Genomic DNA, 21,185 nt, shown 5'->3' on the forward strand with positions numbered 1-21,185 from the left:
AACCGCAGACTTTGTTTTGTTTTTTTTAATTGCAAATTCAAATATTACAATAACGAAGATGTAACACGGGGCATACAGACATCAAAAAAAAAAAAAAAAACCTCAAAGATGTTGTACAACTGACTCAAGGATTTTAAAAGTTTTAGAAGCCTTTGAGTTCAGTGGTTTGGACACATTGTTAAAAGAGGCAAAAAGACTTTAAATCAGATGAAAACAGTCTAAAGTTAGGGTTACAGTGAATAGTTCTGGCTTTATGAAGGTGAAATTTACCCAGAAGACAAAGCAATAATACAGTATGGACAAGATTACTGTCTTCAGTGAAAGTGAAAGTGAAAGTGACAACGTACTGTCAACTGTGGTGACCCATAGTCGAAACTGGTCCTCTGCATTTAACCCATCACAAGTGCACACACACAGCAGTGAGAAGTGAACACACACCCGGAGCAGTGGGCAGCCATTGCTCCAGCGCCCGGGGAGCAACTGGGGGTTCAGTGCCTTGCTCAAGGGCACTTCAGTCACGGTATTGACGGTGGAAAGAAAACTGTTTATTCTCAGTCCTCACCTTCAATTCCTGCTGGTGCGGGAATCGAACCAGTGACCTTCGGGTTACAAGCCCAACTCTCTAACCATTAGGCCATGACTGCCCCGTAAAAGAATAAAAGTCAGACAAAAAAAATGATAGGTTCTGTCATTACAACAAAAAGATATTAATATGGTAACTCTTGACCAAAAAGACTTGGAGAATGGGCAATGACAAAACAGATGTAAAACAGATTCTTCATCAGTTTTACAAAATGAACACAAAGAAGATACATTTTCAGAGAACCTGCTCTAGAATAGATTACAAGGGTGGTAGCCATGAACAATTTTGAAATGGAGTTGTTTAATTTTACTTGGAATAAAAAGACTGTGAGGAGAGGTCCATATGCTTTTCAAATCAGAGTCCGGAAACCATGAGGGACATCCTGGAGTTGAAGAACAACCGCGGACTTGGCAACACCGGACAGAATGGTCGCGCTGATGACGTGAGCGATTTAAAATATGGTGCGCGCCTAACGGGGCGGGGCTTAGCGGTTCGGAAGTCGTCTGTCATTGGTCAGCTGAGCGTCGTGTCGTCAAAGGCGGAAGTTCAGAGGTCATGCAAATGAAAGGTAGGATAAACATGGATTCCAGTGTAAACAGCGAGTTTGCGTCGCCTTTTCTGTGTTCGCGCTGGATCTGAGCGGATGTAGCCTTTGCTGTGGCGCTTTAATTGGACTGAAGATGTTTGGATGTCGTCGCGGTTGATATTTACAGTCACTCCTGCGAACGCAAAGCGCTGAAGTGAGTAAATAATGACACACACACACACACACAGCAGGGAAACATCGACATCATCCGAGTAACACTGTGCTTTATTATCTGCTCTGTTGGTCACTGCTGCATTAGTGACGCGTTCACACACGATTCATTCTTTCATTCTTTCATTCTTTCATCAGTCACTCACACCCAAACCACCAGATTCACTGTGATTAAACCGTGATTTCACATTTCTGTCACATTTCATCTGACACTGATGATGAAGAGATGAGGCTGTAGTTTCTGCTGTGCTGCATTACATTTGAACACTGGTGGAGGTTTATAGAAAACCCTTGTGGAAAAAACAAGTGCACTTAACCCACCGTAAAAAAGGTTTCCTTACTGACTGATGTTTTAATGCACTTCCTGCAAACTATGGAAACAATAAAGGGTCTGAATTAAATATGTGCAGTTTCACGGGGACATTCTAAAACGCTTAACGTGAAAAACGCTTAACGTGGCTTAACGTACATAAACAACGGCCAGGAAAACTCAAATTTCTGTCAAACCTTACTTGTGATAAACACTAACTACTGTCAAAAGAACGAGCCCTTAATTCACAGATAAAGTGAATAATATCACGTTAAGCGTTTTGTCCCCCATAGAAGTCCATTATAAGGAAACAGCTTAACGTGGTTTAACATACCTTAACAACGACCGGGGGAAACCAAACTTCTGTCAAATTTTACTTATAATAAACACTTTCTGCTGTCAAAAAAACAAGCTTTTATTCAGCGTATAAAGTGAACAATATCACGTTAAGCGTTCTCCCCCATATAAGTCAATTATAAGGAAACAGCTTAACGTGGACGGATCATTATTCGTACATATTTTAGGAGGTGGCTACTGTAATTCGGACGAATTCGGTAGACCTCACTCGTACAATATAGGGTAGCGTGGGGCACAACCTAACTCTTTTAATTTCTGTTCGTGTGAATCCATGTAATATAATGTCATAGAAATGCATAGTTTAATATAGCAGGGCACACTGTAACGCAGTGTTACAATGTTCCCCATCAGCGCGGAATTTAAAACTGGTTAGTGTCTTCTGCTGGTTTGCCAAGCATTAATAAACTATTTGAATTAATAAACAACAGATTGGAGATTAAAATAATAAAAGATTTGTCTCATTTTGAATACTAAAAACTGAGATGAAAGATTTACTTCAGCCAGAAATGTACTTTTATTAAATATTCAGTGATATCTTAAAAATGCTTTTGAATTTTGCTGCACTTTTTTTCTCTGTATAGTGTTGCCATGGCAACTAGTAAATTCTGTAAATTTGGTTATGCTAGCATGTGTGAAAACAACTAACCCCGCATTAGTTTGTAACCCGCGCTCCACTAATACGATTTTAGCTAACACCAAAGTTATTTTACAAATTGCACAATAGTATGAAATTGGATGAATGACCTACACCTAACCCTAACCCTAAACTGGGTTTTACACAAATTGTACAAAATCGTGAGGTCGTACGAATTAGCCACCTCGTAATACATGTACGAATTGGTCGAATTATTAACTTAATATGCTGAATAAGAGCTCATTGTTTTGACAACAGAAAGTGTTTATTTTAAGTAACGTTTGATGGTGGGGGGATGGGGGGTGGCGATTTTGATTCCATGTCTATTTATATGTATACTGTACATACATGGGGATAAAGATGCAGTGTTTTTTTAGCACCATTCTTGGCAACTTGGTTTAAAATCCGTATTTGCTTGCATTCATTGTGTGTACTTATATGAGATTCATTTTAAAAAAAGGACGTAAGTTATTAACTCTTTAAATTTAAAAATATAGTTATTAATCTTGTCAAAGTCAAAGTCAAAATGACTCTAATTTGCCTATTTGCAGTGGAATTTAAAACCCTTTTCTCTATTTAAGCTTAAATACTACACTAATTGTAATATAAGTAATGGGACTATAAAATAATGTATATATTTTAAGTCATTAATGGACCATAATTATTAGACAAATAGTATTTAGTGCTAAATGATCACCTTAAATATTAAAAATTATTGAACTAAAATACAGAACATTTATTTAAATGAAAAATAGTTAAGCTGTATGGTCACATTATAAGTAAGCAATACCTGAGGGTCAAATACAAGAAAACCATATTAATGTTACAAAAATTAACCATGGTTTTATTATAGTAAAAGTGTAGTAACTATTTTTTGGCACACTGATTACCATTTGTATAACCATAGTTTTAGTACAAATACCATGGTTAAACTATGGTTAGTGTAGCAAGACCATGGTTAATTTGTGGTTACCATGGTTTAACTATAGTAACCATTTTTTGTTTTGATTTTTTGGTTTGGTTTATTTGTAGTAAAACCATGTTCAGTTTTCTTAAGGGTTGCCTCTCCATCACTTTCTAGAATAAAATTATACTGTAAAGGTCATCGATGTAGAAATCAATGCATAATATGCTGTAATGTTACCAAAATTGCTAAAAATACCTGTATAGTGAAGCTGTAGTCTCTAACATTGGTTTGTTTGGAGAGCTCTGTGAATCACGTGACCGCGTGGCGGCGACGCCGGCGAGATCAACGCTTGTGGCACCTGTCTTTCAATGGCTCTGGCATTAACAGAAGCGCTACATTTTACGATTTACGCCACATTAAGTGCGCCAAAACGGTATTTATCGCTGGAATTTAGTACTGAAACTTACAACATTTGAAAGCTGAAACTTTGTTTAAAATCGCAAGCAGGCATGAGATTTACATGGGCAGAGTGAGAGCGTGAGACAGAGCCTGAAAGCGTGTGTCTCACGCCAAATGCGTGACAGTTGGCAACCCTGTTATTCACTTTATATGCTGAATAAGAGTTCATTCTTTTGACAGCAAAAAGTGTTTATTATAAGTAAAATTTGACATTCCCCGGTTTTCCCCGGTCGTTGTTAAGGTATGTTAAACCACGTTAAGCTGTTTCCTTATAATGGACTTCTATGGGGAAGAAAACGCTTAACGTAGTATTAAACACTTTATCTGTGGAATAAGGGCTCGTTCTTTTGACAGTAGTTAGTGTTTATCACAAGTAAGGTTTGACAGAAATTTGGTTTTCCCGGGTCTGTGTTTAGGTACGTTAAGCCACGTTAAGCGTTTTTGACGTTAAGCGTTTTAGAATGTCCCGTTTCACGTAGTTGGTGCAAAATGTCACATGACCAAAGCAGTTTAATTCCTTGAGAAGATGAAGGCTGCATCAGAGCTCCAAAACAAAAGGCAGGTAAAGTACGTTAACATAAAAATATGATCAAGTTTTTGGGTACACATCTTTAAGGTGTATAGTGTTAGTATTTATATTCACACCTGTTTAGTTTTGTTGAATGGTCACAGAATGAGTAAACGTGCTGATGGTCACAACAGTGACTGGTGTGATGACAGTGAATTTAGGTTTACATATAAATCCAGCTGCAGTTTTGCACTAAAATGTTGCATTGAAAAAATATTGCATTAAATTAAAAGTTATGTTACAAATATGTTACAATACTGATGTTGTAATACTGGTAGCACTAATATAACAATTTGATGATGCATGTTACAAAAAAGTAACAAATACGTTGACGGTTGTATTTTATTTTTTATTTTTTTGTATTTTATCTCAGTATTCCTGTTATTCCTATTATATTCCTATTAGTGTTGTATAAGGTTTTTTTTTAAAATGCATAATAGAGTAACCCTAGAAAGTTACAGTTTAAAATAGCTGGACTAGGATTTATAACAATTTTTTAATTACAGAAATATGTTAATTCTGACTGACTTTTCCACTTTTCCAAAAAAAAAAAAAAAATTTACAGGGTTACTAATGACAAACATTTGATATTTTCATGTCTGGGAGAAATCTGTGATTAAACCAGGTTAATTGTATTTAATGTGCAATTGTAGTGTACTACAAATCATATATATATGTGTATATATATATATATATATATATATATATATATATATATTATATAGGTAATATAATATTACTTTGGAAAAAACAGAAATCAGCTCAGCTTTATTTCTACAGTGCTTGTTATAGTGTAAAGCAGCTTCACAGTAATAAACCAGAAAAACAGTGTCTGTTTTTTTTCCAGTTTGAGGAATTATAATTACCCTAACCAATTACTGTTAACTTTATCATCAATTGCTGCTATAAATCAGCTCTTCAGAAGATTATGTAGTGTCACTGAGTTATTGATTATGTTGCGTCAGTATTTGGTGAACTTGTTGGATAGTATGAAGTGCACAACGGATCATCAGCGGGTACACGGCACTGTTAATGTCATGAACGGGTGAAGTTATAGCGGTTAACACAAAGGCACAGATAGTGAAGAGATGATAATACTCTCATCTGTCCAATCATTAATCACAGAGACAGTACGGGACGCCGAGCTCTGTCGCTCATTAACCGCCGCTTCACGACGCCATGGAAAAAGAGATGTGAGATGGAGTTCGTGTGGACGTGAATATGTGTGCGGATGAACACGAACCGGGTCGAAGTCTTGTTTCCATGGTCCTTCAGCCAGTCTTCATATTAAAGGAATAGTTTACCTGACAATAAGAAAGTGTGCTCATCCTCAGGTCATCGGAGATTAGGATGAGTTTGTTTGTCCATCAGATTTGTAGAAATGTGTCATTCCATCACTGTCTCACCAACGGATCCTCTGCAGTGAATGGGTGCCGTCAGAATGAGAGTCCAAACAGCTGATAAAAACATCACAATAAGCCAAAATTGTGACAAAAAGCTTGTTGGTGTCTTTCACAGTCCTGCAGCAAAGGAGAATTAGATTGTGTTCATGTCAGTGAAATGTGTTTGATAGGCTGAAAATAAATGTAGAAACTACACTGCAAAAAATGATTCTTCTTGTTTTTCAGCCAAAATATCTGAACATTTTCTAAACAAGTAAAGATTATTGTCTTGTTTTCAGAAAAAATGAAGTGAGTTTTATGAATGTTTTTTGCTTACCCCATTGGCAGATTATTTAGTTTGTTCTAAATAAAAACTCACTTCATTTCTGAAAACAAGACAATTTTTGCTTGTCTAGAAAATCCTACTTGATATAAGAATTTTTAGATAATTTGGCTGGAAACAAGACAAAAAATCAAAGTAAGAAAAGCAATTTTTTCCAGTGCAGGATGAGTTTGAGTTATCTGTGGTTAAAGTTAAAGCTGGTTAAATTACCATTTGATGCAAATGGTCCTGTGAGATGAGCTATTTTCAGTATCAACGCTTTAATAATAGTAGAAACTCTTCTGCGCGCTAGTTAAGGGTTCTAGTTAAAACATAAGCGCTTGGACTAGACGCTGGACTGTTATGGCTTCAAAGTCTGCACGCAATCAAAATCGACCCTGTTGACCCGTCATTGTCTTGGTGATCTTCAGTCAAAATCAGAACATTTGCTTCCCCTCCAGTGACAGTCCGTTCGGTGATTTTGACAGAAACTAGTCCTGTCAACAATCAGCTGGAAATGAAGCCTCTATCTCCTATTTGTTTACATTCAATACGTGAACTGTTTTTCACACAACACTCAAGTCAAGTCACTTTTCACTATACACATGGCTGAAAAGCAGCTTTACGTGATACTAATGTTTATAATATTTTGAGATATTCCTTCCTTAGTTGCATTGATCAGATTAGAGTTGGATGATGATATAGACAAAACAAGACTATACTGGTTCCCAACATTCTTCAGAATATCTTTATTTGTAATTAGCAGAAGTAGGAATCTCATAGAGGTTTGGAACAGCTTGAGAGAGTAAATGATGACAGAATGATGATTTTTGTGTGCACTGTCTCTTTAAGGCTGGCGTGTGTGTGTGCGTGTGTGCTGAAACTGCCTGTAATCGTGTGTTTTGTCAGCGTCAGCGCTCTTCACTCTCACGTATCACATTTTCCACTCTTACAAGGAAAAGCAAAGTTGAGCCGCTCCCTTGATGAAGAAGCTCACGTCGTCTCATCTTCATCTCAGAGACGACATGACGCTCTCACACTCACTGTGCAGCTACTGTTACAGATGAGCTGAATACATGTTCCGCACTGATCTGTGCTGTGTGTTTCTGTCAGGACGGGATGATGGTGTCCGTCAGAGGCCTGTATTTCGTCGTCACTCTGTTCCTGGGCAGTTTCTTCGGCAGCATCTTCATGTTGGGTCCCGTTCTGCCGCTCATGCTGTTCTCGCCCGCCTGGTACCGATGGATCACCGACCGCATCGTGGCCACGTGGCTCACCCTACCGGTGGTACGCCGCTCAGCATCATGGGATATGGCTTCACCTTCATTATTAATCATCCTGAGCAGGGATTCTCAAACGCTCGAAAGCCAGAATCTCTCAGCAGGGTTAACAGTTAACTAAACCATAAACATGACCTTGGACCACAAAACCAGTCATTAAGGTCAATTTTTTTAAATTGATGTATGGTTTGTTAGAATAGGACAATATTTGCCTGAGACACAACTGTTTGTAAATCTGGAATCTAAGGGTGCATAAAAAATCAAAATATTGAGGAAAATCACCTTTAAAGTTGTCCAAATGAAGTTCTTAGCAATGCATATTGCTAATCAAAAATTAAGTTCTGATAAATTTACGGTAGGAAATGTACAAAATATCTTCATGGAACATGATCTTTACTTAATATCCTAATGATTTTTGACATTAAAGAAAAAACGATCATTTTTGCCCCATTCAATGTATTTTTTGGTTTTGCTACAAATATACCCGTGATGCTTAAGACTGGTTTTGTTCTCCACGCTCACATTTCAATAATTTAACAACACATTTACCTGTGCATGGTTCTCTCTTATTCATTAAAGATCACATGCCATTCAGCTGAACAAATAGAATATTGAATCTTTGTTTGACTTTAATTGTCGATGATTTACATTTTATTTGTACATTTTTATAACTGCATTAACTCTGAGCTCTTCGGAGCCGAGGCGTGTGATGGCGAATGGCGTCGGTGACGAGTCCCGGTGTGTGTCCGCAGGCGCTGCTGGAGCTGGTGTTCGGGGTGAAGGTGGTGATAACGGGCGACGGCTTCGTTCCCGGCGAGCGGAGCGTCATCATCATGAACCACCGCACGCGTCTGGACTGGATGTTCCTGTGGTGCTGCCTGCTGCGGTACAGCTACCTGCGTCTGGAGAAGATCTGCCTGAAAGCGGCGCTCAAGGCCGTGCCCGGCTTCGGTGAGTCCCGCGCGCTCGCGAGCGTCTGTCGCGTCAGGGATGAGCGTGACGAACTGTGTCTGTGTGTTTGTGCTCAGGCTGGGCGATGCAGGTGGCCTCCTTCATCTTCATCCAGCGGCGCTGGGAGGACGACCGCAGTCACATGGCCAACATGCTGCAGTATTTCTGCCACATCAAGGAGCCGCTGCAGCTGCTGCTGTTCCCCGAAGGCACCGACCTCACCGGTGAGAAACGCCGAGCGCTCTCATTCCGATCAACCGGAGATCAAACCCTAACGGGTCACGTGCTTTACTGGTTAAAAACTGCTGCTAACCAGAACGAGCATCGTAACTCCAACTTAAAGCATTAGTTCATTCAGAAATCAACATTTGGTCATTAATTACTCGCCCGCAACAGACTTTCATTCATCTTCAGAACACAAATGAAGATATGTGTAATATTCTGATGAGATGATGAGAGAGTTTATTTGCAAAAACAGATAACTCAAAAATCATGTTTTGATTGTGCTTTGTTGTGTTTGCTGTGTTTTTAAAGTTATTTTTACTTTATATCAAAATAACCCAACTGCAGTTTGATTGAGATTAATTATAATGCATGTTTTTGCAAATAAGCTCTTCATTTTAAAACAGCTGAATGAAAGGACACTTAGGATGACAGTACGGTGAGTAAATGATGATTTTTGAGCGTCAGCTGTCCTAAAGCGGCCGCGCCGCACTGACCTGATGCCACTGGAACACTCGCTGCTGGGATGGCGCCAAACACAGATAAACCCCTGACAGATCCCGCATGGGTCAGACGGACACCTGCGCTGCTCATCTGAAGCTGAAGGACCGGCCGTGACCTCAGCCGATTAGCGTGAGCCCGATCCTGTTAGCCGGCTGAGTGGTGTGACGTGAGCGTGTTAGCGGCTGACGGTCAGATGTCAGATGAGACTCGTAGAGTCTGTGATTTCGCTTTGGGTTCTGATGCTTTCATGAGCAGCATGATCATCAGTGAGCGCTGAGATTGAATTTGAAGGCTCAGATCAGAAGTGCTTGTTTAAAAGAAATCATTTGTAGTGACTTTAAATCAGTTTTGTTCTTTGTTAGCAGTGTTGTGTGAAACCTGATTTCTGTTTTTATCTGTGCAGAAAACACTCGCGCCAGGAGTGACGAGTTCGCTGAGAAAAACGGCCTTCCAAAGTACGAGTACGTCCTTCATCCACGAACCACCGGCTTCACCTTCATCGTTGACACGCTGCGGAAAGGTCAGAGGTCATCACTAACCCAGTCAGCATATTTGTGTTTGCTCTGCGAGGAGCTTCAAAGGTTTCTGTGTTTTTGCAGCGTTGAGTAATGAATCACACACATATCTCACCAGTCCCTTCATAAACAAAGTGTAAATAAGAGATTGATTGTGCAGTGTAGAGAACTTCGACGAGTGACAGCTTTGAATGATTTTTAATGATTGTAAATGAGATGCTGATTTAATACAACAGTTTAATAAACAAGAAGTTAGAATGAAGTGACTTACATTGTCTGACTAGAACACTATTGCCTGATTTTGCTCTATTTTTTCTTAAAAAATAGTTTGAAACAAGTCACAACTGAGCCGCTGCACATCTCCATTCAAACACAGCGCTGTTTGGTTTATGAATGAACGTGCGTTTTTAAATGAATCTAGTGAGTCAATGATTCAATTTCCCATTCATAAAGACAGTCATTTGCTTTATTCCTGAATGAATCAGCCGTTCGAACAAATCAAATGAATGAATGATTCAGTAATTAAATCAGTCACTTGCTGCCACCTACTGGCAGATTTAGTTTCATTACTAAAGTGTATTTTCAGTTATTTAAATCATGTAATATTTCTAGATTCAAATTTTCATATTTAAAACATTAATCTCAACATGAGTTAGGGTCAGGGATTAGTTAGGCCCCGCTGATCCTCATTAAACATGAAAATACACCTACACGTTTGTGTTCTTCTGTGCATCTCTGTAGTACAAATTAATTATTCTGATTTCATTTAATTGGTGACTTATTCTTATTCTACTTGTTCTTATTCTGTTGTTTTAATTAGAAATTTTAAAAAGCTTATGTAAAAAAAAAAATTGACATAAAATATCAGCTCGTAGTGGGAAGGATCATTTATCTAATTTTTGATTATTGATTAGAAACTGCTCCTGAAATTTTGACTGTGCTCCTAAATTTAAAAGTAAGCGTAGAGCCGTGTAATAAAGTCTAAACTCTGAATGCAGTGTAGGTCGTTTAGCATCTGTCAAATGCATGAGTGTAAACATATGATCAGTGACTGACGGGATGGTGCAGCTCGTGAACGTGACTAATGATGATTATTTCTGTCGACAGGCGATAACCTTGATGCCGTCCACGATATCACGGTGGCGTATCCTCAGAACATCCCGCAGACGGAGCGTCACCTGATTCTGGGTCTGTTCCCGCGCGAGATCCACTTCCACGTGCGGCGCTACGCGGCGGCGTCTCTGCCCGCGGGATCGGCGCAGCTGCAGCAGTGGTGTCAGGAGCGCTGGCAGGAGAAAGAGCGGCGGCTGCGCGACTTTTACCGCGCCGACCCGCGCCTCTTCGACGAGCCCGAGGCCCGCGTGCCGCCCTGCAAGAGCGAGCTGAGAGTGGCGCTGATCAAGGCCGCGTCGCTGCTGTACTGGAGCGCCTTCGTCGCGCTCTCCTTCGCCGGCCTGTGGCTCTGGGCTCCCGTCCGCGTCTACTTCCTGTTGATGGTGATCTTCTTCCTGGGGCAGCAGCGGGTGACGGGCGGCGTGGAGCTGATGGAGCTGGCGTGTCACCGGCACTGGAACGGCGGGAGTTCGCTGGAGGCGAAGGAGGAGTGAGAGACACGTTTGATCCGTTTGCGTACGTAAACACGGGCCGCGGCGCCTCCTGCCGGATGAGAGGATGAAGCGCAGCCGCCCGCGGGAGACACACGCTGCGCTGCTGCTGCGCGTGCGGGGTCAGAGCGACTCGACGTCATTATAAACGCAGGCGGCTCGCGCCGTTCAACATTTATCACTGTGCGAACGTGAACGTCGTACCGCACGTCTTTCCTCCTTCTACTCTTTCAGGTTTTTGTGTTTCTCGTTTGTTTCCTCCTGTGTTAGTAGCTTGAATCGAAACCAGTTACAGCCATATTTTAAAGAATTATGATGTTTTATTTGGTTTGTTTGGTGTATTTATGTTTTATATTGACGGAACACAGCCATAGCACATTAGCTTTGAGCGCTCGTGAAAAATAATGTCATTACGGCAAAACCCCAGCGTCCTGATGCTCCTCTGCTGCTCATCAGGAGCGCGTCGTGTGTGTTTCTGGAAGCGGACGCTGCTCTCGCGTGCATGGCTCAGTTAACGTGACAGAAGAGCAGTGATGAAGCAGAACGTCCAGCTGGAATCAACATGTGACGTTCTCGGACAATCCTCATGTAAATCAGGGCTGAGTTACCAATATAATAACTGACCGAACCCTCTGACCTTTGACCTTTCATCGTGTCACTCATACCACACCGGTAACCGTAACCAGCGGCGCCCGGCGTGTCAGTGGCGTGTGTTATTGTGACGGAGGAAGACCGGCTCACTGTGATGGAGATCAGTGTCTGCGTTCACACGTGTTTCTCGTCACGTTCACGTACGGCCGTCACGATCACTCAGGTATATTCAGCCACTGTAACTAACCACTGCTGAGCAGATCAATAATCAGTACGCCAATAAATCAATCTTCTGTGTTCCTTTCAGTCTTTTGTCCAGTTCGATGTGTCCGCACGTGTTCAAATGAAGGCCTCAGACGTGTTTCGTGTGTGTGAGAGTGTGGAGATTTTGGTGTATTTTGATTCTATATCATGCCTGTGTCTGTTTGTGTCTGTAGATTTCAATATTTAAAGTGTTTTTTTCCTCTTACAAACACCAGACTTTAGTTTTATTCCTCTCTATATTCTAAAGGTTAATTCATATTTCATTCACACTGATTTATACTACATTTTGCTCCTAAAAACATGGTGAAACTGTTTGTTTTCTGTCTGAGAAATCCAAAATCTCCTGTGGAAAAACTCCAAAACCATCGAATCAAAAACCGTAAATCAAACCAGAATTATGAGCCATACTTTATCCAGTGTTCAGACTTATGTTTTGGAAGTGTATGCAAATTAGTGCATATTTAATTAGAAAGTGACTCCCTTATTAAAAAAGTAATAGATTCAAAATGCATTTATTTCATATTAAATCTGTTACCATATTTACTGACATATTGCTTGAGACGTACGGATATAAAAATTGTATTCAAAATTAATTTGCAGTACTCTTAATATTTTCTTAATATTAAGCCTAAAATGTGTTTTAATGTCAGTAATGATGAGGATTGTAAGATTTTTAAATAATATCCGTTTTTAAATGCAAAATATTTAAAGTGTACCTGAAATATACTTGCAATAGTTCCACTTCAGCACAATTAAATATACTCCAGTATATCTTTAGTTATACTTCAGCACTACTTCCGTGTATTAAGTACAAAATTAGTTGTTCCAATTTAGCAGACGTTAAATATACCACCTTAGTATGCTAAAAGTACAATTGCAGGGTATTTTAAATATATTATTTACATAATATGTAAATGTATTTGTAGTATACTTAGCATAAAATAAATGTATTTTAAATACATAAATGTATTTATTTTTCACCAGGGTCATTTGCATATTTAAACAGAACATTTCAGAAAAACATGCTGTCTGTCGGTTCACTTTTAACCCTGTAAATCACCCGTAGGGTTTGGTTCTAATAGAGGACGATGAATGAGAGGAGAGGAGGTTTGCTGTCTGTCACTGATGGAGAAAATCACAAGACGTCTGAGGGTGAGGCGGGGTTGCTGTGACGACAGATGGTGCTCAGTGGTTGCTTAGTAACGTGCAGTAGGATGATGTCAGTGGCGATGGAGCTCAATCCCCCGCTGACGGGGTTAATGCATGTGAGCGGATGGGAAACGCAAACACACGGGATCTGCTGAGACCAGCTTTGTGTTCTCCCAAAACATTAAGCGTCAGTGTATCATGGTTAAAATGTAATAATAATTTGCAGAGACATGATAAATCTAAGCATCTCATCTCATAAGCTTTAGTTTGATGATGTGGACTGAAGTGTGAAGTGTTCGTTCATTCTTTTACACTGCAGGCGTTCGTGATGTGTGTCAACCTTCAGTCTGAGCAGAAGGTCGTTCCTGTGTCGCTCCAGGATCGGCGGCGAGTCTCTGCTGCTTTCATCTAAACACACATCAACAAACACACCAGCACCCATATTTTCTCCTCGGAGACGCCCGTCGGTGTCAGTAATGCGGGCCGTCCGGTCGCGGTGAGGTCAAGAGGTCACGGTAGATCTGAAAAACAGGCTCTGAAAGACGAGTCGAATGTGTTCAGCTCGTCAAACATCGTTCCAACAAAAACAGGTCTGAGAGTTGTAAAGCAACATGTGATTAAGATCTTCGTGCAGTGATGATCATTGTAAAGACTGTAGTCAGACTTGTGTTTAGATGCATCGTGTTAAAGTCCTGACTAAACTCTATAAACTCGAACAGCTTCAGTTTAGTTGTTCCAGTGGCAGATTAAAAATAATTGGTGTCATTCTTCACCGCCTCACCAGCATCTCATCCAGATACAAACCCGGTTCATGAGTGTTTAACTAGCGATCTGGTCTCTGGTGTTTTCTTGTGCTTCCAGGAAGCTCTAATGGTTTCTCTGAATAGCAGTGAGTTTGTGCGACGCACCACGGAAAGACTGACACCTTCTGCCTGCTCTATTATTAATAATCCCACACTGTCATCGTGTTTTTACTGATCAGCAATGGAAATGAGTATCTATGAAAACTGACAGAGAAACAGGAAATAAACAAGACTCTGCTGACGTTCACGTGGAGGTGTGTGAGTGTTTACTGGTAAACTGTACTTGTCAAATGTCAAATGTGCTCATTCATATTGACAAACCACTAGTGAGTTAATAATAAATCAGCCTCAAGATGTAAATCCAGTGTTCTGCAGATGTTTCAGTGATGGGTTAGTTTATAGAAGATATCAGAAGATATTTATTTATTTATGTGGGGTGTGTGTGTGTGTACTTGTTTTTGCTACATTGTGGGGACCAAATGTCCCCACAAGGATAGTAAAACCTGAAATTTTCGACATTGTGGGGACCGGCCTGCGGTCTCCACAATAGTAAATGGTAAATAGTAAATGATGTTTGTCTGAAAGTGTAACTATGCAAACATGTTTTCTGTGAGGGCTAGGTTTAGGGTTATGGTTGGGTTAGGGGACAGACAATATCGTTTGGTCAGTATAAAATCTATAGAAGTCTATGGAAAGTCCCCACAATTCCCAAAAACAAACGTGTGTGTGTGTGTGTGTGTGTGTTCTCTGCTGCCCTCTAGTGCTGCATCACCTGCATGTCGGTCTGTGATTATTGTGAACACCTGTGATTAAAGTTGATGTGAGTTTAGAGCCGCTGCAGCCGTGAAAGATGTTTCTTCACACAACAGCCGATCATCAGGTGAATCTTCCGCTTAATAAACACACCAGCTCACATTCATTCAGATCTGTTTACTTAGAAAGGCTAAATCTGATTTTACAGATTTACAGTACATTTGATTGTCTTTCAAATACACACTCACTTACACACAACTAGATATCAGTTAATTCTATGTTTCGCTGATATAAAAAGTTATAAAGAGATTATTAAGAGCAAAAGGTCATAAATAACAACAAGGAATGTAAATATATCTTCTGCAACCATGTCCAGGTCCAATCTCACCCCAAAAACAAAAGAAACTTGTTTTAAAAATATTTTTCACTAATAATTGCATATTACTGTAATACAGATGATCAATTATTACAATCAGCGCAAGCATTAGAGGCACAATTACTGTCTGTTATTATTATACCATCATTATGTTTACAATCTCTACACAGTCACGAGACTTTGGTGTGATTATGTGTTTGTATCGCTATCGTGTTACTTTGGGCTGAAATACGAGCTGGACGTGTCTCTCGTTCTCTGCAGAACAATAAATAAGCCGCTGATTATTGGGAACGATGATCGGGTTTGCGTCGGGCGCCGTGTTGAACAGATTCGTGAACAGATTCACTAACGAAGAACAATTAGCAGGAATCATTAGCTGGAGTCTTAAAGGGCAGCGAGGCACAGTCGTGAGGAGGAATTAAACACAAGAGTCTGTTTGTTCTGTCGAATATCATGGGAGTGCTTCTCAAAACCCCTGGGTTTCTAGTCCGGGACGAAGCTTCTCGGGAAACGGCGTTAGAACTTGGTGCTCTCGGCGCGTTTCGCCGACTTCTGCTCCGTGTCTTTCTCCGGCAGCACGTCGACGGCCACGTCTCCCGAGGGAGGGACGGGGTTCCCGTGGCTCACGGCGGACGGGCCCACGGGACAGCAGGACAGCTTGACGCACGCGGGTGACACGCAGGGGGCGCCGCAGCGCTCGGGCTCTCCGTCGGCGCGCTCCAGCTGAACGGTGACGCTGTGAACGCCGGCGCGGTGGAACAGCTGCTGGATCTGCGTGCGAAGGGCCGGTCTGTCCCAGCACGGATCCGACAGGTCGGCGGACACTTTGACGTGCAGCGTGGCCACGTTACGTCCTTTAGCTAACTCCCACACGTGAGCCTCGTGCACGCTCGACACGCTGGGGAGTTTGCACACGCTCTCCACTGGGACAGAGAGAGACAAAAACAAGCCAGAGACACAGAGCACCAGCGGGTGTGAGACCACAGCAAATCCATACAGTAAAACCTGTGGAAAAACTGAGTTGCCTTGAGAAAGCCAGATATTCTGTTCAGCCTTCTGCTGCTGCTTCTTAATATTATTTCAAACCAACATTTCAAGCTAGAATCACCAAACTCACATCAGACCTTCAGGCTGTTCTGACTTTGGTCGCTACAGCTTTTCAGACTGCTAATCACGCTAGAAACATGCTGATGATGCTAAAACATGCTAGCAATATGCTAGTGACATGCTAATCATGTTACAAACACGTTAGCACCATGCTCATCATGCTAGTAACAAACTTACTAATCAAGTTGGAATCATGCAAGCAACATGCTAGGAACATGCTAAACCATGCCAACGACATGCTAATTCATGTTAAATCATGGTAACAACATGCTAATTCAAACGTTAAGCTTTTCAGTTATTTCAAACTTTCAGACAAGGCTTTCTCAAGCCAACTTCAAGGTTTGTCTACGAACTTTACTCATCTAGTTATAAATTACAAGCTTTACCAGAAGACAATGTGTGAAAATTCTTTCTACACCGTTTTTCAGTGAATAAGCCCATTTACATCAAGAACCATAACTATAACAATAAAGTTTGTTTAATAGAATGGCAGTGTCCCACATGACACATTACTCTGTGCTTTTATTCTGTGAACTCGGGTCACGTCCACACTAACACGTGTTCGTTTTTCTCTCCTCCGTCCACACTGAGACGGCGATTTTGCTCAAGGAAAACGGAGCTTTTTGAAAAGTGGATCAATTCGATTGTTGCAGTGTGGCCTGTGAAAACGGTGACGCATGTTTAGTCATGTGACACATACTGTACCAATAGATATCTGCGTTTTACCGCTAATTGTGGCTGTTATGTGCTATTCACTTTCACACTGCTGCTAAAGATATATTTGTACACTCTTCACATTACAGTCCTAAAAAGATGACAGAACATGTACTCAGTTGCTGTCAGTGAATGATGAGATATTTCCGTAAATAAACTGATCCTGCGTTAAAACGTATTGTGTCTGTTCCGTCTGTATCATCTAAGTGAGTTTTTTCTTTCTTTTGGACTTCTCTCTATTTCTTAAGAATTTTATCTATTATATTACTCTTTCTGTTAATCTTTGATCTATAATTTGTTTGTTATTGAAAGAGTGCTTGAATCCTTTGTACGCACTCTATCTCTTGTTGTTCTTTATTGCAAATAAAAAAAAAATCTAAGTGAGTTTTCACGAATGCGCAGTATGGCGAATTTAACGTTTCAGTGTGGATGAGAAACATTTGGAAAACGCTTGAAAACGCTAGTGTGGACGGAGAGCGTTTTAAAACGAAAACTCAGATGTGTCCGGATGAATGTAGACGGAGCCTCAATTACAGCTGCGCCGGATGAGCGTGCAATATTCCACACTTATCAGTCTTATCAGTCAATAAAGTGCATCATCCGGGCATTAGACGTGCGCTTTATCTTTTTTAGAGTTCAGTGTGAACACACTAATCACACTATCCGTACTAAAAAACATCCCGGAAGAGAGCATAGACTCGTGAACTGGGACGCATCTGTATAGTGCAGAGACAGAGACAGAACTCACGGACGGCGCTGAACGGCAGGTCGGCGGGGCTCATCTGCAGCAGGATTCCGGCCGTTTCTTTGACCAGAGGAACGGCTGACGACATGATGATGGCCACCATGACCAGCGTCAGACTGGGGTCCACGTAACACTGCCAGTTACACGGGCTGTCCTGGGGCAGCGGCCACGCGTAAAACAGAGCCGACGCCACCACCACCACCACCGAGCCCAGCGCGTCGTTCAGCACGTGCAGCAGCACGCCTGCGGAGAGACACACACGCGATTCAGAGAGAAACACGAGAATCGCTGAGAGATAGACACGCTCTCAGAGCGGCACACTCACCCCGGATGTTGAGCGGAGGCCCGTCACTCCCAGCCTTCTCCTCCTGCAGGCCTGTGGACGGACAATGCACAAGTGTGGAGTGCAGTACTGAAGATCCATGACAAACACAAACCGCCCAGCACATCACAGCTACACCAGTGTTTTTGTGCTCAGTCACGCTGTACTCCATCAGCGCACGTCACGCCAGCAGATTATTCAGATTATTCGACCAAAGTACAAGCAAACAATCAGTGGCCAGACAAAACTGCGTTTTAATGCATTTGTGCATGCGGGTCTGCCCCAGATATCACACAGACGTCTGATTTTAGACGCATCTATGAGACGTTTCCTGTCGCAGGGTTTCTGCAGGTTTGAATTAGTTTAAGAAAAGAAAACTTAAGGAATACATCGAATGGAACAATGCAGTCTTCCAGCAGCTCTCCATTACGTTTTCATTCATTCTACAAAAAGAAAACACTGCTGTCTTTAATCGTGTTTTGCAGTGCAAATGTTTAAAGTTTCTTCAGTCAAGACAGTGCAAAATGACAGAAGACATCGAGTCTTGTTCTCTGAGAAACTGATCAAAATGAAGCGAGTGGCCTCAGAAAAGTAACTTTTAACATTAACTGCGTCTTCAGTAAATACATCTGGATTTAAAGACGTTTAGATATTTGTACTGGAAAGCAAAGTACTGTGGAAGATACTCTAGACTTTCTGCTCTGATTTAGGAGCTTTGTGGACCCGCAGAAACCCCGCTCGCTGTCACTTGTTAAACGAGCCTTCAGACAGGTTTTATGATGCAGAATGAATGTAAAACTAACTTTTAGAGATGCCATGTAAAAGGCATCTAGGTAAACAGCTCTGATGCTGCAAAACATGAAGCGTTACGATCGGCACCTGTTTCTTCCTCCGCCGCGTCCTCCTCATCCTCCTCCTTGCGCGGCACCGGCGCGTCTTTCTGCCGCCTCCCGCAGAGCCTGCTGCAGTCCTGGAAGATCAGCAGCCCCACCACGTTGACCGCCAGCCCCAGCGAGCCCACGATCAGCACCAGCGGCGGGTCATCGATGGCCTGCGGCATGGCGAGCCTCTTCAGCGACTCCATGGACACGGAGAAGCAGAGCGCGGCGAGGAACACGGCGTTGGCCAGCGCGCCCACCACCTCCGCGCGGCCCATGCCGTACGTGTAGCGGCCCGAACCGGCGCGTCGCGACACCCGCGCCGCCGTCAGCCCGACGCACAGCGACAGGATGTCCGACAGCATGTTAAAAGAGTCCGACACCAGCGCGATGGAGTTGCCCATGTACCCCGCCACGATCTCCGCCACGAAGAAGATGACGGTGATGACGAGCATCAGAATCAGGCGGCACGTCTTGCCGCTGTAGCGTCCCATGATGGCGTGCGTTCAGCTCGGATGAAGGAGTGCGAGAGATGCGCGACGGTCTCACTGTTGTCTCATCACCTGTCTGTCTCTCGTTGCCGATCATGAGTTGGCACTTTTCTACGCGCGGGTGATTCGACCGGACGCGCGGATTCCCTTCAGGTCTCCAGTGACTCCAGCGATTCTGACACCAGAAACGGCGCGCGTCTGAAGCGGCTCCTCACTGGATTCTTGTCATTGTCACCTTTGAACACTCATCCAGCTGGTTTTTTTCTGCTGACAGCCTGTGTTTTAAGGGTTAGTTGGTTCCATGCAGGTCAGCGGGGTTACTTATCTACTCAGCATTATGCGCACTGTAAACGCAGTCACACATTAAACAGCCTTTGGCAAACTCGAGCTGGATAAGATAGACTTTCATCCTCCATCATAAACCTTCTTTCGCATCTCATCAGCTAATTCATCTTGCACTTGTCGAGATTTCTTTCTCGTCTTCTCAAACGACTGACAAAACCCTTTCTGTTGCAACACTCGTGTTTTTCGTTAGACTGCTGCTGCTGCTGCTGCTCTGGAAAATCAAAACCCCAAGGAGGATCTGACTCGCTCTTTAAAGCAACGCCACAGGTGAACACAGGCTGAAAAAACAAAGATAGACGACTAACACACCTCACTGAGTCTCCAGCTGATGAATGGCATTAAGAATGGTCACTTCAATAAGTTTACAGGATTTCGGAAATGTTCAGTTTAACATAAACGAGGCACTGCCTAATTAAATATGCACTCATTTGCATACACTTCCAGAACACAAAACTGAACATTAGCTGCAGTCGGGTTTAAAAGTCCTTGATTTTGTTGGCGCATTAGTGTTAAAGGTTTTCCCAGAGGGGATTTTGGATTTTTTCTTTTTATGACTCCGTAAATCAGAAAACAAACAGATTTTCACCATGATTTTTCTGTAAAACGCTGTACAGATTAATGTGAATAAAATATGAACAAACAGAGAGGAATAAAACTGTAAAGTCTGCTCTATGTAATCTCTTTAAAGATTGAAATCTACAGATGCAAACAGATAAAGAGCAATAAAACAAGCACTTCAGTGTGTATTTGGGATGATTTCTTTCCACTGGTCTGAGAGAAAACATGATATGGAAGCCAAACGGAGCAGTGCATGTAAAAGCAGTGGTTTTGTGTGTTGCAGTCGGGTGTCAGTGCCTGTCCTGCAGCTGTTGTTCAGTCTGTGTCGAGCAGCAGAAATGAGGTTTGGTTCCAGCGTACGTGTGCTGGGCTTGAATGACAATGAATGTAAGACGAAACCCATGTGTTACCTGTAGTTAGAGCACATATGATCAGTGCGCGGCGGTGATGCTGTCACGAACGTGTGGCTGAGATCGAGCACGTCCTCGTTACTGATCAACACTGAGCTTTACTCCCATCTGCTCTCAACACTTTACCATAAGAACCCACTGCATTAACATTAACAATGAGCGATACATTTGTTACAGTAGTTTTTCATCTTTATGGGAGTTAATACAAATGCAACTGGTCATTGCTAGTTTGTGTCTGCTCAGGTCCATTCAATGATGTCAACAGACACAGCTTTTGATTTTAATCTTTTAACCAGAAAGAAAAAAGGAAGAAAATTTCCACTT

The 21,185-nt window shown here is 41.9% G+C and overlaps 2 protein-coding genes across 2 annotated transcripts; one reads left to right on the plus strand and one right to left on the minus strand.

Moving 5' to 3' along the window:
- Positions 1 to 1,116: 1,116 nt before the first annotated feature.
- lclat1 (lysocardiolipin acyltransferase 1) lies at positions 1,117 to 12,252 on the plus strand. Its single transcript, XM_051126796.1, has 6 exons — positions 1,117 to 1,323; positions 7,393 to 7,566; positions 8,312 to 8,510; positions 8,588 to 8,734; positions 9,640 to 9,756; positions 10,859 to 12,252. The coding sequence occupies exons 2-6, from the start codon at positions 7,399 to 7,401 to the stop codon at positions 11,356 to 11,358; spliced, it is 1,131 nt and encodes a 376-aa protein (XP_050982753.1). The 5' UTR covers positions 1,117 to 1,323; positions 7,393 to 7,398; the 3' UTR covers positions 11,359 to 12,252.
- Positions 12,253 to 15,077: 2,825 nt separating this feature from the next.
- On the minus strand, positions 15,078 to 21,045 carry slc30a10 (solute carrier family 30 member 10). The gene is made up of 4 exons (XM_051126794.1): positions 19,059 to 21,045; positions 18,183 to 18,233; positions 17,861 to 18,100; positions 15,078 to 16,214 (listed from the first exon to the last, which is right to left on the minus strand). Exons 1-4 carry the CDS (start codon positions 19,549 to 19,551, stop codon positions 15,808 to 15,810), a joined length of 1,191 nt encoding a protein of 396 aa, XP_050982751.1. The 5' UTR covers positions 19,552 to 21,045; the 3' UTR covers positions 15,078 to 15,807.
- Positions 21,046 to 21,185: the final 140 nt, after the last annotated feature.

This window comes from Labeo rohita, chromosome 13 (genome assembly GCF_022985175.1).
Source record: "Labeo rohita strain BAU-BD-2019 chromosome 13, IGBB_LRoh.1.0, whole genome shotgun sequence".
Taxonomy (NCBI): domain Eukaryota; kingdom Metazoa; phylum Chordata; class Actinopteri; order Cypriniformes; family Cyprinidae; genus Labeo; species Labeo rohita.

Coding starts and splice junctions, on each gene's coding strand:
- lclat1 (XM_051126796.1), top strand. CDS start 7,399: ATGATGGTGTCCGTCAGAGGCCTGTATTTCGTCGTCACTCTGTTCCTG. Junction 8,735..9,639: donor CGAAGGCACCGACCTCACCG/GTGAGAAACGCC, acceptor TTATCTGTGCAG/AAAACACTCGCGCCAGGAGT. Junction 9,757..10,858: donor CGTTGACACGCTGCGGAAAG/GTCAGAGGTCAT, acceptor TTCTGTCGACAG/GCGATAACCTTGATGCCGTC.
- slc30a10 (XM_051126794.1), bottom strand. CDS start 19,551: ATGGGACGCTACAGCGGCAAGACGTGCCGCCTGATTCTGATGCTCGTC. Junction 18,101..18,182: donor GCCTCCGCTCAACATCCGGG/GTGAGTGTGCCG, acceptor GTCTCTCCGCAG/GCGTGCTGCTGCACGTGCTG. Junction 16,215..17,860: donor CCTGCCGTTCAGCGCCGTCC/GTGAGTTCTGTC, acceptor TCTCTGTCCCAG/TGGAGAGCGTGTGCAAACTC.